The sequence below is a fragment of the Uncinocarpus reesii genome, genomic scaffold (assembly GCF_000003515.1).
Source record: "Uncinocarpus reesii 1704 scaffold_3 genomic scaffold, whole genome shotgun sequence".
NCBI lineage: Eukaryota > Fungi > Ascomycota > Eurotiomycetes > Onygenales > Onygenaceae > Uncinocarpus > Uncinocarpus reesii.
Window position 1 is genome coordinate 1176492 of NW_003052498.1, and position 15452 is coordinate 1191943.

The 15452-nt window shown below is 52.8% G+C and overlaps 6 protein-coding genes and 1 non-coding gene across 7 annotated transcripts; 1 reads left to right on the forward strand and 6 right to left on the reverse strand.

Moving 5' to 3' along the window:
* Positions 1 to 141: 141 nt before the first annotated feature.
* Positions 142 to 1646, reverse strand: UREG_05177 (uncharacterized protein; the record flags this gene model as incomplete). Its single annotated transcript, XM_002584442.1, has 5 exons — positions 142 to 411; positions 494 to 664; positions 708 to 1000; positions 1060 to 1093; positions 1275 to 1646. The coding sequence occupies 5 exons, from the start codon at positions 1644 to 1646 to the stop codon at positions 142 to 144; spliced, it is 1140 nt and encodes a 379-aa protein (XP_002584488.1).
* A 1295-nt stretch (positions 1647 to 2941) lies between these two features.
* Positions 2942 to 3840, reverse strand: UREG_05178 (uncharacterized protein; the record flags this gene model as incomplete). The annotated part of the gene is made up of 2 exons (XM_002584443.1): positions 2942 to 3483; positions 3723 to 3840. The coding sequence occupies 2 exons, from the start codon at positions 3838 to 3840 to the stop codon at positions 2942 to 2944; spliced, it is 660 nt and encodes a 219-aa protein (XP_002584489.1).
* A 1531-nt stretch (positions 3841 to 5371) lies between these two features.
* On the reverse strand, positions 5372 to 7613 carry UREG_05179 (uncharacterized protein; the record flags this gene model as incomplete). The annotated part of the gene is made up of 2 exons (XM_002584444.1): positions 5372 to 6755; positions 6853 to 7613. 2 exons carry the CDS (start codon positions 7611 to 7613, stop codon positions 5372 to 5374), a joined length of 2145 nt encoding a protein of 714 aa, XP_002584490.1.
* Positions 7614 to 9077: 1464 nt separating this feature from the next.
* UREG_05180 (uncharacterized protein) lies at positions 9078 to 10859 on the reverse strand (the record flags this gene model as incomplete). Its single annotated transcript, XM_002584445.1, has 3 exons — positions 9078 to 10145; positions 10221 to 10483; positions 10694 to 10859. 3 exons carry the CDS (start codon positions 10857 to 10859, stop codon positions 9078 to 9080), a joined length of 1497 nt encoding a protein of 498 aa, XP_002584491.1.
* A 1222-nt stretch (positions 10860 to 12081) lies between these two features.
* UREG_08031 lies at positions 12082 to 12153 on the reverse strand. The gene has a single exon. It is a non-coding gene; the product is annotated as a tRNA-Trp (tRNA).
* Positions 12154 to 12523: 370 nt separating this feature from the next.
* Positions 12524 to 13568, forward strand: UREG_05181 (uncharacterized protein; the record flags this gene model as incomplete). The annotated part of the gene is made up of 2 exons (XM_002584446.1): positions 12524 to 12922; positions 12948 to 13568. 2 exons carry the CDS (start codon positions 12524 to 12526, stop codon positions 13566 to 13568), a joined length of 1020 nt encoding a protein of 339 aa, XP_002584492.1.
* Positions 13569 to 13951: 383 nt separating this feature from the next.
* Positions 13952 to 14863, reverse strand: UREG_05182 (uncharacterized protein; the record flags this gene model as incomplete). Its single annotated transcript, XM_002584447.1, has 1 exon — positions 13952 to 14863. The coding sequence occupies one exon, from the start codon at positions 14861 to 14863 to the stop codon at positions 13952 to 13954; it is 912 nt and encodes a 303-aa protein (XP_002584493.1).
* Positions 14864 to 15452: the final 589 nt, after the last annotated feature.

Sequence of the window (15452 nt, forward strand, 5' to 3'; positions counted from 1 at the left end):
TTATCCCCGTTCGGGGCCTAGGCTGCCCCGGGATTATATATATACATCCTTGACTACAGAGGACAGTGCTACACGGTCAACGCGGATATTGAATGTGAATTCCTGGCTAGTTTTAACTACTCTAGAAAAAAGACTATTCCTTTAGTCGCAGTTCTCCGCGTCGGCCATGGCCTGGAACAGGGGCACGCTGCGGCCCTCGATGGCGGACAGATCGCGCCGGGCGGGTCGGGTCCAGTTGCGGCCCTCCCAGTACGACTCGTTGGGCAGCTCGGTCCGCTGCAGGCGTCTGGCGACTCTCTCCACATCCGACCAGACGCGCAGGATGTTCTCTCCCGCGAGCTTGCGGGCCTCCTCGCTGGTCGCTCCGCGCTTGAGCACAGCGGCGATGAGGTGCGGGTATTTCGAGACGTCCTATTAAAGTGTCAGCTCGCAGATTCCCACAGGACATGGGGTTTTGGGAAGCCGTCTCACCTCGAGGCCCTTGGGAAGGTACACGGTGCCGTCGTAGTCTCCTCCGATGCCGACGTGGTCCCAGCCCGCAACCCTTGGCGATGTGGAAGATGTGGTCCACCACGTCCTCGATATCAGCCGAGTCGGGATCATCCACCTTGACGAAGCGCGACACAAAGGTGACCATCACCACGCCGTTGTTCTTTGCAACACCCTTGAGGACGTCATCGGGCAACGTGGCGCAAATGGTTGGAGACCGTGTAGGCGGACGAGTGCGAGAAGATGACCGGTGCCCTGGCCACCTTGAGCGTGTCCCTCATCGTGTTGGCAGACACATGCGACAAGTCGACCAACATGCCGAGGCGGTTCATCTCCTTGATGAATTCAAGGCCAAAGGGCTTGGTCAACCCGGGATCCGGCCTGCCCTCGGCAACGGTGGATTGCGCAGTAGCAAACGCATTGTCACAGTTGTTTTTGACCGTAATGTAGCGTACACCCAGCTCATAGACCGGCGTAAATCGGCCAAAGAGTTGCCAATTTGATGTCCCCCCTGCGTAGAAGAAACATGATGAGCCTCTGCATATTTCAGAACAAAAGGCCACAGCTTACCTCGATGCCCAGGAAACTGGCAATCTTGCCTCTCCTAAAGGCATTGCGAGCACATCTGGAGTCTCCGCAGAACTGCAGATCGCGCGAGTATCTCTCAATCAATCGCTTGGTCACGTCAATCTGCTCAAGCGTATCCCGCACCGACCACTGCACCATCCCCTCAAATCAGCCATTCCACATCCTGTACACACACGTTTTGAGAAACAAATACATACCGTCGGGTCGTCAATTGGGATCGCCGGGATCGGACACGAAGTATACACACTCCAAAACTGTCCGCCCACTCGCCCCTTTCGAAGCCTCTTCAGGTCCGTATGGCCAGACAGCGTGCCGTCAAAGGGGATCTTCCCGTCGTAGATCTGGAGCTTGGTGGTCTTGCGGATGAAGTTTGGGAGATCATTGTGGCCGTCGATGATTGGAGAAAACTTCAGAATCCGCTCTGCGCGTCTCAGGTAGTTGCTGTCGCTGTCCGGCGTGGCCGGGCTGGCAGACACGGGGCTGGCCAGCAGAGAGGTGCAGGCGAGGATGGACAGCAGGGAGCCGGCGCTCCGCAGCCAGTTGCCCTTTTGCTCCGTCCGTTGAGACATGGCTTCAGCTCTCCAATATGGGCAGACCACTGGGTTAACTGTAGCAGCGGATATCCAGAGACGGTGGAAAACACAAAAGGAAGAACGCCCGACTCCAGCGAACCGGCCGTTCTCCCGCCAATATATAGACCACCGGGCTCACCCATGCCACGGGCCCATGGAGAGGAGAAATTCTGGGGCAGGCCCAGAGAAGAAAAAAAAATTATACGAGAACCAGCTCCGCCGTTACCTTCTCCCCATCCCCCGCAATTCTGGGCGTCAAAATTCCCTTTCTTTTTTTTTTTCTTCTTTCTCAAGACGCAAAACAAGCAAAGTCCTGGACCCGGGGAGAGGCTGGGGCAAGACAGAAACTGGAGCCCCAAATCCATGCCGGCGTTGCAGATCAGTTCTTGTAAGCGCCTGGGCGGCGTCCCCGGTTCGGTTCGGCTTGGAGAAACAAATCAAACGCACTGTGCGCGCCCATCTCGGCATCGAAGGAGAGGGGGAGACGACCCTCTTCGATCGACGCGGGCTCGTTGAAGGAGGAAACCTGGGGTTCGGCTGCCAGGGTTACGCTGCCGGGAAGAGCTCGATGTAACTGTGCCTGGAGTTGCGTCTGGAGAGTTGAGGAGCTCTCTTATTAACTAGTAGCTGGACGGAGAAGAGGGCATTTCTGACCGCAATGCCGGGCGTCGACGATGGGGACTCTCCTCCCGCAAGACATCGCAGGTAGGATATTTTTTGTTGTTCAATTCCGCGCTCATCTCTGGGTCTTATAAACTCCATACTAAGAGAGGGATCTGAGCCGGGGATCCCGGTCGAGGGCGCGATGCCAGCTCAACTCTCGTCTGCATCGATGCAGTTTCTTCGTCGTATCTCGATGCATGGAACTTCACCTGTGCTGTGAGACAGGCGCGGCAAGCAGTAATAATAATATATATTCACCGGCAACAAACTGACTAGTTAGCTACAATAATTTTACCAAAATCTGCCTCAGTCTCGTGGAAGCTCACAAGCAACTGGGAATCCTGGGAAAAGCTCGCTTCTCAACCGAATCGAAGCCGGAGACAGCGGAAATTCTCCAGGAGTTATCTCTGCTCGCTAAAGTGACAGCAAACCGAACCTCCGGTCTGGCGACAGGGGCTGTTGACCATGCAACCGGCGACGACAACATTCTGGCCGGCCTTGGTGACTCCAGCAAAATCGTCAATGATAAGACGCAACATCGTACCCCGTGTATACATCAGACCCGCCAAACAGTGCCTCCAGTATCCTGAGAGTGAGCCTGTCTTCACTGTGGCTCCGGGAACCGCCTATCAATGGCACATAGTCTGCGATAAATCAGTAGCCGGTGTTCCCAGACTCTCGCATGGTCGCGTTGAAAGCTCTTCAAATCCCACAATTAGCGACGCCCAGTCGATTTGGTCCGCCGAGATATCTTCCACCTCATGGATTGCTTCGATTGGGAATCGAGCTCGAAGATATCCTCCAGACACTGGCCATTCGTGTGCTCGGATCACACTCCCTATATCACGCAGGTCATCAAGGAAGTCGAGCACTCGAAGTTGTAGCTCCGGAGCTAAAGTGTCAAGATAGGCCTTTCCCCCTTTAGGCCTCTGGTCGTCTTCGGTTTCTTCAATCTCTCCCTCACTTGGAGTATCTGGATCAACATCTCCCTGGCTCGAAAGGCAGTTTTGCCAGAGGCACTGAGCGATCAGCTCTCCAATGCATCGGTCCCGTGACGGATCGTTCAACGGCGGCGCATTTTTTGGCAGCCGGCTCGATGCGGGTATAAGATTGGCCCAGGGCCCGGTTTGCAGCCGTGCTCGAGAAATGGCGGATTCTTTCCAACATCTCTCTATGCTTGTGATGAGGGCCGTTAGCTCCGTCTCCGCAACCGGCCCCACGACTCGTTCCAGGAAACTCCAGCAGTACGAATGTACCCGGTAGTAACAGTAGTACGAACGTCGCCGCCAGAAATGGATGCCGTTCCGGCATCGGTAATTGGGGTCGCAGTCGCAGTGATCCTTCACCCGGGGCCCTAAATCTACATACTCTATTCCAAACCGGGCGTCTTCCTTGACTGGCACTTCATACGTCTATCCTGCTGAACCGGCATCTGTAGCGTGCCGATACACCTCTCCGTCTTTAGTCTCGTAGACCCTGCTAACCCTACTTCAGTCGGTAATTCTGGCTGTGGAAATACTGAAAGCATAGTTTTATGTCAGTGATTTTTAACCTAAGAGGACTTGACAGCATCAACTTCCAAAGCTAACATACTGAACCTGCATTGCTCATACCATTTCTGTCGTCGAATGGGGATCCGTAATCAGCTCAAAAAACACTTTATGAATGCCAATGGGCGCTTGGCAGATGATGCAGTATTTTGACATACATAGTGCCTTGGGAATGATAGTCTTGGATAAGGATATGTGCTGGGAGGAACTCCCACAGCTAGTCTGCTAACTGTTCTGAATGTCAAATGTGCCGGCACCGTTTTCTGCTGCAAGCTATTAAAAAGCTGGGTCAAAGGGAGCAAAGCTTAGGTGGTGATTTTCAATATTGGTTTTGTTAGGAATATATGTAAATATGGATCCGGAAAATGAGCGGGAATTTGATGTGTTCCTAAGCATAAAGGGGTTATCTAACAGCAACGTATATGAGGGAACATGATACATCACTGCCCAAGCAACTCTAGAGATCCATGATGTAGAAGAATATCATATTCCATGATGTGACGTTGATCAACTGCGCGAATGGGAAGAAGGCGGAAACAACATTACAATGGGGCAACTGGGGCATCAAAAGGCAAGCACAAGGGGTATCAGGGGAAGGAAACAATCATAGAAATGCAAACCGCGGCGGAAAAAGACTGGCCTGGCGTGAAGATTCCGGAAAGAAAGACCCTGTTTGTTTTGAGCGGAACAGGCAGCAAAAGTCACACGCTGCGGCTGGTGAATCCATGTTGCCGCCGAGCTCGCTGCCTGGAAGCAGGAACACCTATAAAAGGGCCCTCCTTCCCCCCCAAGCTGCAGGTTTTTTTCTTTTTTTTCTTCTTCACTCCCGCCAGGTCACCAGGGCCGCCGGGCTTGAATTTCCTGACCATGCTATTTTAATGAAAGAAAACCATCAAGGGGTATGGATGTAACGCCTTTGCTTTCGAAGACACGCAAGAATCGAGAGAAGAGACCTCGGTGGGGTATTTTTCGTTTTGTGGGTTCCGCAAACGCCATGCTCTTTCCATGCAAAACCCGTGAACCGTCCTGCTTTCAAACCTGCCATGACCCGAAACGACCGATGGATGAACGGCGAGCGCAAAAACAGGAAGAGACGAAGATACCACCCCATGTCAGCAAAAAAAAACCAACAAAAAAAAAGAAAGCAAATCGATGGCTGCTCAGCAACTGAAGCACTTGATAATGCTGGTGCAGCAGAAATAGAAGAGCGGGGGTCAAACTAGTAGCAACTGGAGCTGAACAAAAAGGTAATAAGCCCATTCTCAACGCTGTAGCCGTGGCCACTAACGTTGATGGGCTTATTATAGGGCAAATGTTATTCGATCCGACTTTTAATACTTTTTTTTTCTTCGACAAAGGAAATATTCAAATGAGCGTGGGTTGCGTGGTTCGCCGTGTCAACTGAAGAAGCAAAAGAGTATTTATAAAAGCGAAAAATGACAACGTGCTCGACAAAAGGAAACGAAGTAAATGAGTGGATGTCGGATCGAGTAAGTTCCCCCATTCGTTTCAAGGATCGGTTTCCCGGTTTTGTTCGCTAACTGTCATGGACGGTAGAGCACCACTACTAATTGCTCCTGAGCTGCGCCTTCGGTCCTCTGATTGTCGAGGAGGCAAGTTCAAGAGCTTCGCGCTACCCGCACTGATATGGCGTATATGACCTTTGCCTAGGTCTACACTGGTGGCACGACGAACTTCCATTTCACCTTCAATATCGACTGGGCTATCAGTCTCGGGAGTGTGAGCATCAGAAGCATTTTCAAGGAACTCGGTGAATAATCCTTCATTTGATTTGGCTCTGGTGCCAGGACTAACCAGCCGGGCTCGCTTCCCCACACTGCTATGCCAAGTTGTGGCTTCACCGTCTTGCAGGTTTGTTTTACCTGCTTGGGACACCTCAGCGTCTTCTTCGTCTTCCTCAGGCACCGGAACGGGAACAGGCCCATCGCTGGCAGTACGGTCCTCTGGTGAGTCAGTTGGGTCATCCTTGGATTCAGCACTCCCACGGTACTGGCCGAGTCGCGCTTGAGAGAGGCGCCGAGATGGCTTTCCTGAGAGCCAGCTACCTTCCGAATCAATGGATGCTAGCGACTGAGCTAAAAGCATGCTGTTGGGCCGCGTATCCGGACTGTTGGCTCCCGAGGCGCGAAAAAGGTCGTGAGCTTCTGTTGCTGTCGATTTACCGGTGCAGACGCTTAATCTATTCGAGGTGGGGTATATATCGATCGCGGTAGAAGAACGGATATTTTCAGGAGACACAGGCTCGTCAAAGTGTTCGGTAAACCTGGACTGCATGGACTGGCCGTCAAAACGAAGACTACTTTTCTTGGGTATCATTGATGGCATCCCTGCAGCTTCGGTATGCGAAATCCTTGAAAAGGATTCTCGAGATGGAACCGAGAAGCTTGGACCTTCACTGTTTTGCGTTCGAGGCTCTCTCCTGAACCGAGAACCGCGGCGGAAAAAAGAAGACAGTGAACGGCCAATACGGCCGGCATTTGAAGACAACCGCCTTTCACTCCTCTGGGCTCGTGATACATCCGAATTGGAAGCCATACCCTGCTCGGCGAGTTGGGAAAGGGCATCCGATTTACTGCCGATAACATGGACGAACGATTTCTCATCATCGCCAAGCGAGAGGGTTTCTTGGGCCTGTGCATGTGTGGCGCCGTTCCCGTTCCCACCAAAACTTTCCTTGGACGGGTCTTGAAGCCAAGATCCAGAGCGGTTTGTTGTTTGAGAGAGCTCCATTTGATCAGACTTTTGCTCGGCCAAAGCTGCGCCGGTATCTAGTTTCAAATCGGTGGCATTGTGATTGTATACTGGAGCTCGTTCGGGTTGCTTTGCTGGTTTTTGACCAGCGCTTCGTCTCGCCGCTCTTCGACGACGGTCTCTATCCATGAGTTCTCTGAGCGTTCCCGCGTCCATCTCGTCAGCGAGCTCATTTATCCTATTCTGTCTGTCTAGGTCGCCGGTTCGGATAGCCCTACCCTTGCCCTTGTTGGCGGCGGATCTTGGGGGTTCCGGTGTAGGTACGTATCGCGGGGTTTCCGCGTAACGCAAGACAGGACGAGGAGTTAATGTGTCGAAAACGCTGAGCTTGTACGCTTGGGAATCTGGGGACATGGAGCGCGGCTGGTCGAATTTGGGGTGCGAACCTCCAATGTCGGTGGGATCTTGGTGGACGGTAAGTATTAATTGCTTGCAGAGACATATTTTTAATTGCTTGTTCTCTGGCATAGTCGTTTCGTTTGCGCTTGCTCGATTTGCGGCGCAAAAGGCCGCCGGGTTCGGTGGGAATTCGGTTATTGCGTAGGGTTGGGATATCGTTGATACTTCTGGCCAGGCTATTTTGGGACATGTTGATGGCGGCATGAAGCTTGGTGGAGGAAAAGATTCGAGGAGCGGGAGATCCGACGCGTTCGGAGCGAGGTAGGGGGGAAGCGTGAAAGGACGGGCTCGTGTCGAGATCAGCTGGCGGAATGGGAGATGGGGTCATTATCTGGCGAGGAGGAACACAAGTGTCCTCATTGCCAGAAGCTGCTTGGTCACGGCCGTTTTTTCTTCGTTTGCTGTGTCTCCGGTTCGGTTTTGCGGTGGTGGTGGAGGCTCCGTGGTTGAAAGGGATCGAGGTTTCCGACTTGGTGGTGCGAGAGAGCGAGCCAGCTACCTGGCCGGACGACGAGCTGGAGAGTCCATCACCTTGTTTCCTCGTACGATTCTTCTTTCGATTGAATGGCCAGAGAGCCATGGCGGAGGAGGTGAGAGTGCGTGCCAGTGCAGAGACTTGCACTGGCAGCTCCAGGCGTCAGCGCCAGCTCAGGTTGACAGAGGGTAAAATGACGTGTTTGACAGCTGTGGGGGGACTAGTTACGGATGGAGCCTGGGTGTCAGACAGGAACAAGAGCCAGCCAGACGAGTTCAATGGCGAGGGCAACGGGATGGATGAAGGAGGACATGGAGGAGAGAAGAAGAGCAGACGTTGATGGGCGGCGGCGATGGGCAGATTGTCTTTTGTGTTCCTGTGCCTTTTGGGGCAACAGCAGTTTTTTGCTTTGGCTGGTGGTTCCTTCCCTTTTCCACTGGCTACGCTGGGGCCATGCCGCTTTGGGCTTAGCGCACCCAGCCCCAGGTGGACCCAGTCTCGGAAGGGCGGCTTAGGTAATCGCCCGCTGGACGACGTATATATATATTATACCGAGGAGGGCATCAGAGGCGGGAGCCCTCGCGGACAGGACACGGTGCAGCTCTCCGGTCGATGGGAAAGGGCCAGAGAGACCACTCCGCACTGCTGCAACGGGACCCTGTCGTACCATTTCCTCCCTCTGGTTTTGGTCGATGCGGAGGCACAGGGGTCTCCTGAGCCGACTACATGGCTGGGGGACTTGGACGTTGTACAACAGAGACTATAGTGTGATTTGTAACTGCTACGCACAGAACGAGAATGAGGGCTTGGGGGACACCGGAGCATTGGTGCCTGACTATTTCCCTGCCCAGAGAGGGGAAGTGTCTTGGATCTTGACTGGGGTCATGAAGTGGACGATGTTGGAATTTTCTCTTCTGAGACGCACTCCGTCCAGGGTTGAAAACAGCTCCGTCATGGAGGTCGCTGGCGACGGCATCGTTTAGCTCTGTTGAACAACTTCTCCCGCTCATCCTTTCGGGTACATACATGCATGTCACCATGCGTAGAATGAGGGCATGGACCACCCGAGTAGGTTGACAAATTCTCGCGTGCGCTCCGCTGGTATCGATCTTGGGGTATTCAGCCGCCAAAAAAAAAAGGGGGTGCTGAGTAGACAAGGTGCAACGGGGAAGTTTGATTCAGGGCCAGTTTGCAAGGTGCGGGACAGCAAGGATTGGTAGATTGTTTCAGTCGAGCCGCCCATGCTCTCCGTTGACATCCAGCATGAGTTGATGATATTATTTATTACAATTTACCGCTAGACCTAGGCCGTCGGGAATATATTTTGTTTAGTTATCTGATCAACGACCCGGAGTTTTGTGGCGTGAGTTCCTCGGATGGGCCCTTGTTTTTGGAGCAGAGGGATTTACTTTTTTCTTTTTTTAAAATTTAAAATTATTTCTTTCAATTCATCTGCTGCTGTGGAAAATACATGAAGCTCATTCCAAACAATGAAAAAATATTTACAGCGCATTAACAAATAAAGGAAGAGGGAAAAAAGAAGAAAAAGGAAAACCCCAGACGTGCTGATCAACAAAACATACTCGCCAACCGATGTCGGACCTTTTGTTTAAAGGTCAACGGCTCCTTGGAATCCCACGGCTCAAGATCACTCTCCAAGCGGCCCGTATCCAGATCGACCTCCCAGAGCTTCACTAACCTCGTCCGGAAAACGGCCTTGTGCCCAATGAACAGCACCACAAACAGAATGAGGCTGATATACGCGATGAAGAAATTAGTTGTGCTCCACGGAATAAACGCCGTGAAACCCTGCGTGATGATGATCAGCACGTTGAAAAAGAGCCCGTAGTAAGCTAGATACGGCTCAAGCGGAGCTTTGTAGGGCAGTTCGTCGCGGTTGATGTTGCGAGCGCGGAGGGCCCGCATGAATCGGATGTGGCAGCCGTTGATGCACGACCAGGAGATGAAGCCGGCGATGCTGCTGATGTTGGTGAACCATTGGAAGACGACGGAGCCGTTATTGGAGAGGTTGAGGAAGCCGAGCAGGCCAAAGGCGGAGGTAAAGAGGACGCTGGGGATGGGGACACCTTTGGCGGTGGTGCGCATGAAGAAGCGCGGGGCGCAGCCGACTTGCGCGAGACCAACGACGATTCTGCTGCCGGAGTAGACGTTGGAGTTTGCGGCGGACAGGACGACGGTGAGTAAGACGCCGTTGATGAGGCCGGGGAGGGTCTTGACGCCCGCGAGTTTAACGGCGATGACGAACGGGGAGGCGGAGGCGTCGGAGGCATCGGAGAGCAGGTCTTTGTTGGTGTAGGGGATGAGGATGCCGATGAAGAAGACGGTGAGAACAAAGAGGAATAGAATGCGGTAAAAGGTCTTCTTGATCGCGGCGGGGACGGATTTGCGAGGGTTCATGGTCTCGCCAACTGCGACGCCGACCAATTCGGTTCCTTGATATGAGAACCCGGCTTGGATGAGGACGGCCCAGAATCCGATGAATTTTCCGAGTGCAACTCGGTCCTCGCCGATCACGTCAAGGAGATATGGGGCGAACGCGCCTGGGTCTTTCCAGTAGGTGAACCCGAGATAACCCTGTTTACCCACTCCCGCGTTCATGCAGATGCCAAAGAGACTCTGGAATGCGGATGCTCAGTGAGCCCATCTGGAAGGAGCAAAACCAGTAATTCATATTACGCATAAGAAGCTAACGTGCCAAACGAATTGATAGCCAATGATAGAAAGACCCGAAATGATGTCGATGTAAGATGGCCATGTCGCTTTCAGACTTCCCTGTACTGGATGATTAGGCCTGGTAGCCGTCAGCTGGAGTGCACACGTGATAGCCCATGAGAACCCAATATATCCCATCCCCATGGCAAAGCCGAGACTAGGGTCGACGAAGCGGGTGCCATAGGATGTGAAGGGCGCGGATATCGGGATAAAGGTGGCCATCTGCCGGAGGGAGACAACGACTGAGACGTCAATAGTAGCAACGAATGCGTATGCGATCAGGGCACCGGCAGGCCCCGGTTTTAAGGATCGCACCGCCGCTTCCGATGAAGAGGCCCGTTCCAATCGTCCCACCTACCAGGTAAATAAAATCCGCACGGATCGGGATCAATTGGCTCGAGCAATCCGGAGATGCAACGAAAAATCAATGAGTCCGGAGGCAGGAGCCCTACCGATAGCAATCATTTGCAGGTGCCGACTCTTGAGCTTCCGCTTGAGCTCGGGCAAGTCGGCACCCCTGTGCTGTTCGGCATCATATATATCAGCACTCTTCAGCTGGTCGTCTGTGATCTTTTCATCCAGCACCGGCGACGACATGAGCTCGTCTTCCTTGGCCATGACGGATCGATTGTTGCCAGAGGCCCAGCCAATTCGGATTGCCACGAAGGATAGGAGAGCGTATGTGAGAATGGGTGAGGATCCTTCGCCCACCGGGTGCAGGCGGAAGTTTGCTGCTTTGGCCGACTCGAATCCGTGAGTGCTGTGCTGCCGACGAAACCAAGCAGACTCCCGTCTCGAGCGGAATTCAAGGCTGAATAACAATCACAGCTTCAATGGCAGCAACGACGACAGTGTTATTTTTTGCGGGCGACGACTTGTATCATTGAGGGTCGTGTGGCGAGTGGGTCGACCCAATCCAGTCCACACGAAATTTCCGCCCTGCCCGCCAGCACAGGGAAGATGAGAGATGATAAGGGCAAAGTCAATCGAATCCGCAGGGCCCGTTGACCATAGTTGTAAACTGGGCACAGAACTGCGGCTGTCCGGGGCGCTTTAAATCTCTTGCGGTCGACCCGGACGAAGTGCGCGATCGGTGGCAAATCCGGGAGCAACCCATTCGCAAAATCCGGTCTTGACGGCACGATCGATCAGCAAGAGTCCCTTGACATGATTGATGGTGGTTGGATGAGGTACATCCACGCCCTTCGTCCGTTAGAGCTTCCTCCATCCTCACGGCGATTGCGGGTGACACATTCTAGAATACGGCAGGTCTCCCCTCCATCTCCACTGCCCTCGTTTGCGATGGAGCCTCGAGGGTTAAACAGTAGTAATGGATTCATCGCATACCGGCTAAATCGTCAGCAATGGACTGGACAGTTTGGCCGGCCTGGCATGCGCCCTCTGGAGACTTGCGGGGTACAAGAGCTACTCGAATGGTGTCGAGAATACATCTGGTTCGGAGCCAAGGCATGAGAGCGGGTGTTTCTCATCAGTCCCAATCGCCAGATACTGTAGTTATCCGCTCTGGATGGAAGTAACTTGGAGCGATGTTGTCCTGTGTGCTCTGCTAGTTAAGCATTTTATCCAAGCTATTTAGTCTGCTCTCGGCGTTTCGATGCTGGCAAGAAACGCTTCGGGATGGACGGAGTGAGTCTCACGATTTCGCCGGCGGAGGGCCTAAGCCAACCTGTTGATAAAATAAAGCAGCGGATCACTCCGGAAGTACGCATGTCTTGTCCAGCTTTGCGCAATTGTAAAAATCACGATTTCTAACGACGATTCTTTTCAATCATCTCTAGGACAAAAAAAGCAAAAAAGAAGAGCTCGGTGGCTGCTGTGTTGAACCCGGTGCGAATTGAACGCACAACCTTCAGATCTGGAGTCTGCTGCGCTACCATTGCGCCACGGGTCCCACTTTGGTGATATGTGCATTCAACATTATGCCTCAAGTTAAGTAACATTTTAAATATGGCCGCTACAACCCCTCTTTGCTCTCATCCGCCTTGCTCTCTTCCCATTGCCTTCTCAAGATCATCGATTTCTTAACTGGCATCGCTGGAGCATCTCAGTGCCTGCAGGGAATCAAGGGGCTTGGCAACACCCCGCCGCCATCACTGGTAATCGGAATCCGCGGTTCATGCACTCTCGTAGGCAACTTCAAAGCCCCCCTCAGCTCCAGCATGTCTAGATACACCCCCTTTTCATAATGCATACTCCAGGTGCCTAGTTTGATCTAAAAGCCCTATCACTCTGTACTTGCCCCTCGAAACCCTCCACTCAGCATGTCGAGCATCGTCGATCCCGCAACGGGACGGCCCCTCCCCGCCGACGCCATCCAGCGCGTCCTCTACATCTGCCATCCCGTCCACGTCTACGCAATCCCTCCCCTGATGTCCATGAAAGGCTACACCGCCGCGAACTGGACCGTGCCCGATCCCCGAAACGACGGCAAAACCAAAGAAATCTTCACCGCACGCCTCCGCATTCTCGAAACCGCCATTCCCGTTCCCGCCAATCCGCGTACCCGGCCCGGAAGACCGGCGGAGGAGACGCAGGAGCAAGTCAAGACGGATATATTACTGGAGGATTCGAGCACGGGAGATCTGTTTGCTGCTGCGCCGTACACGGATGCCGGTGTTGTGGAGCATGCGATTGACTCGTCGCGGTTTTTCGCCGTGAGGGTTTGTTGGGCCGGATGGGAGGAAGGCCATGTTGGGGATTGGCTTTGAAGACCGGAGTGAAGCGTTTGATTTTGGCGTGGCGTTGCAGGAGGCGAGAAAGGTACTGGGGCTTGAGAAGGCGGGCGGAGAAGTTGGCGCGGATGCAAAGCGGGCGCCGATGTCGAGTTCTCAAGCCGGAGCGGGGCGGCGGCCAGGAATGGCTCCTGCGAGAGGCAGGGTGGGAGCACCTCCCGGAATACGGCAGCAGGGACAGCAGCAGCAAAGTCAAGGATTGCAGCAGAAACCTGCCGATACCAGGCCGAAGGACTACAGCTTGAAGCCCGGGCAAACAATCACCGTTAACATTGGCGGTCGACAAAGAGCTCCCAACCCGCAGGCTACTGATGCTTCCAGTCAGGAGAATCAAAAGGCTCTGTTTTCTATCCCTCCTCCCCCGGGAGCGGCGTCCTCTGCAGACGGTGGCGCCTCAGAACATGACTCCCCTCAAAATACATTCTTCCTTCCTCCCCCTCCAAGTACGAGAGATACGCGAACAGATCGGCGGAGAAGGGCCCCCTCAGCCTTAGAATCCAAGACGACAGAGGAAGCAAAACAGAAACTCGACTCTGCGGGGTTTGAGGATGATGACTTTGGGGACTTTCAATGATTTGTGTATCAGCTGGGCGTCTTCTCGATTGGTACTATATGTAATTTTGAAAGCGGTTAGGATGATGGACTGCTGGTGATGTTCTGAAATGTTACATTACATGAGAGGATTGATGATATTGACATGTATACCTTTATGACAGAGCTAGGCGTGCTGGCTGGTGCTTGTCTAACCCGCGTCTTGATACCCCCAAGCAGTAGGCGAAGGTGACCCTGAGAAGATATGTACACCTTCCTTTGATACCTCCTTTTTGGAATTTGTAACTTTACAACAAGGTGACAACTCCCAAAATGATTCCATATAACGGTACATTTTTATCGCAACCTAGAATATGGGATTCGTTGAAAGTGATCATCATTCATTTTATTCTTAATCTCATCAAATTAAATCTTGATCAGCTTTCGCTGACGCGCTGGGGTAAGACATCTCTTCTGTATTACGTGTATCAGATTCGGAGGCGTGAGTCTACAGCTCGCGCTGCGCAACTCAGTATCTGCACGGCTTTCTGACTCTCTCTCGCTGCTATATCTCATGTTAATCACGATGCGCTGACTGATTGGTAAATCATACTGGCCCAGTGGGTATACCCTGACAAACTTGTGGCTTTCAGCAACAACGTAGAACGGCTTGCCGATCGATTTGGCCAATAGTCCCATCTGATACGTGCCCAGCCGGGAGATTATACCTCCGTTTTCCACCACGCCTTCGGCGCCCACAATCACCATGTCCACCATGTCCATACTGTAAGCCACCGCGGACTCTGGAATCGTCGCCACGGGTACGCCTTTTGACTTGAGGGCCAAAACAATATCCATGCCTTCCGTGTCGGGCTCGACGTGATCGTTCCCGTTATTGACCACATAGATCACACGGAATCGCACGGGAGAAGAGCTAAATTCATGACCTTCGGCGGCGACCTTTTTCAAAAGTGCACCGACCACTCGCGAGCCGCCGTTGGTCAATATGGTACTTCCATCGCGCACAAATCCGCTTCCAAACGCAGCAATTTTGTCCCTACTCTCCTTTGCACGTTTGATGAACAGCCGGCCGTTGGATAATAGATGGGCTCGTATAGCGTTAAAGTCTCCTGCAGGTCCAAGTTTACCGGGTCTCTGCAGTGTACTGATTATATATCGCTGGAAAAGGTCTGTCCCCGCCGAGAGACCAATGGGATTCGGAATAGCTCGTTTTAGTCGTTCGGTGTGCGTCTTTAAGAGGTCGAGGGTCTCGGAGATCGTCGATGAGGGAGAGTGCGTTAGGAGTAGGACGAGAGCCTCTATCGCAGCGATTGGCATTGTGAGATCGGGATCTGAACTGAGCAACTCGTTGTAGGTGGAGACGATACTAAATGGGAGATGGGTTAGCAGCGGCGCGGAGGAGCTGAATTAGAGGGGCCGGGAAAAGTTGCACACTCAAATGGCTTTGAGCCTCCATCAGCGGGCTCTGCTTCGTTCCCCATCATGAGGCACGGACGTTTATGATGTGGGTTGCGCTGAAAGGAAGTATGGTCACTATGGTGGGGTTGGGCCGGAATGAAGATGGTTTGTTCAGTAAAAGTACCGCACTTATTGAGCCTTTGGAGTTGGGCCTGAAAGGATAAGGGAGATTTATTCAGAATTTCAGAGGAATGTAAATCTGGAGACTCCGTGATATAATTTGAATGGTTATTCCTGTGTCGAACTGGGAGTCACTCACTCCCGCCTGCTTAGTCATGGCTAACCTTCAGATAAGCTCTCTCTGATAGTCTGCATAGTTTGGAGGGACATGAAATCCTACTGATCGAAAGGCTTCAAATACCCATACCTTCATATCCTACGTAACTACGTTTGATCTAGTAGTAACCAGGTGGTGCCATCACTCTCACTCCATGACACTGTCATTCAT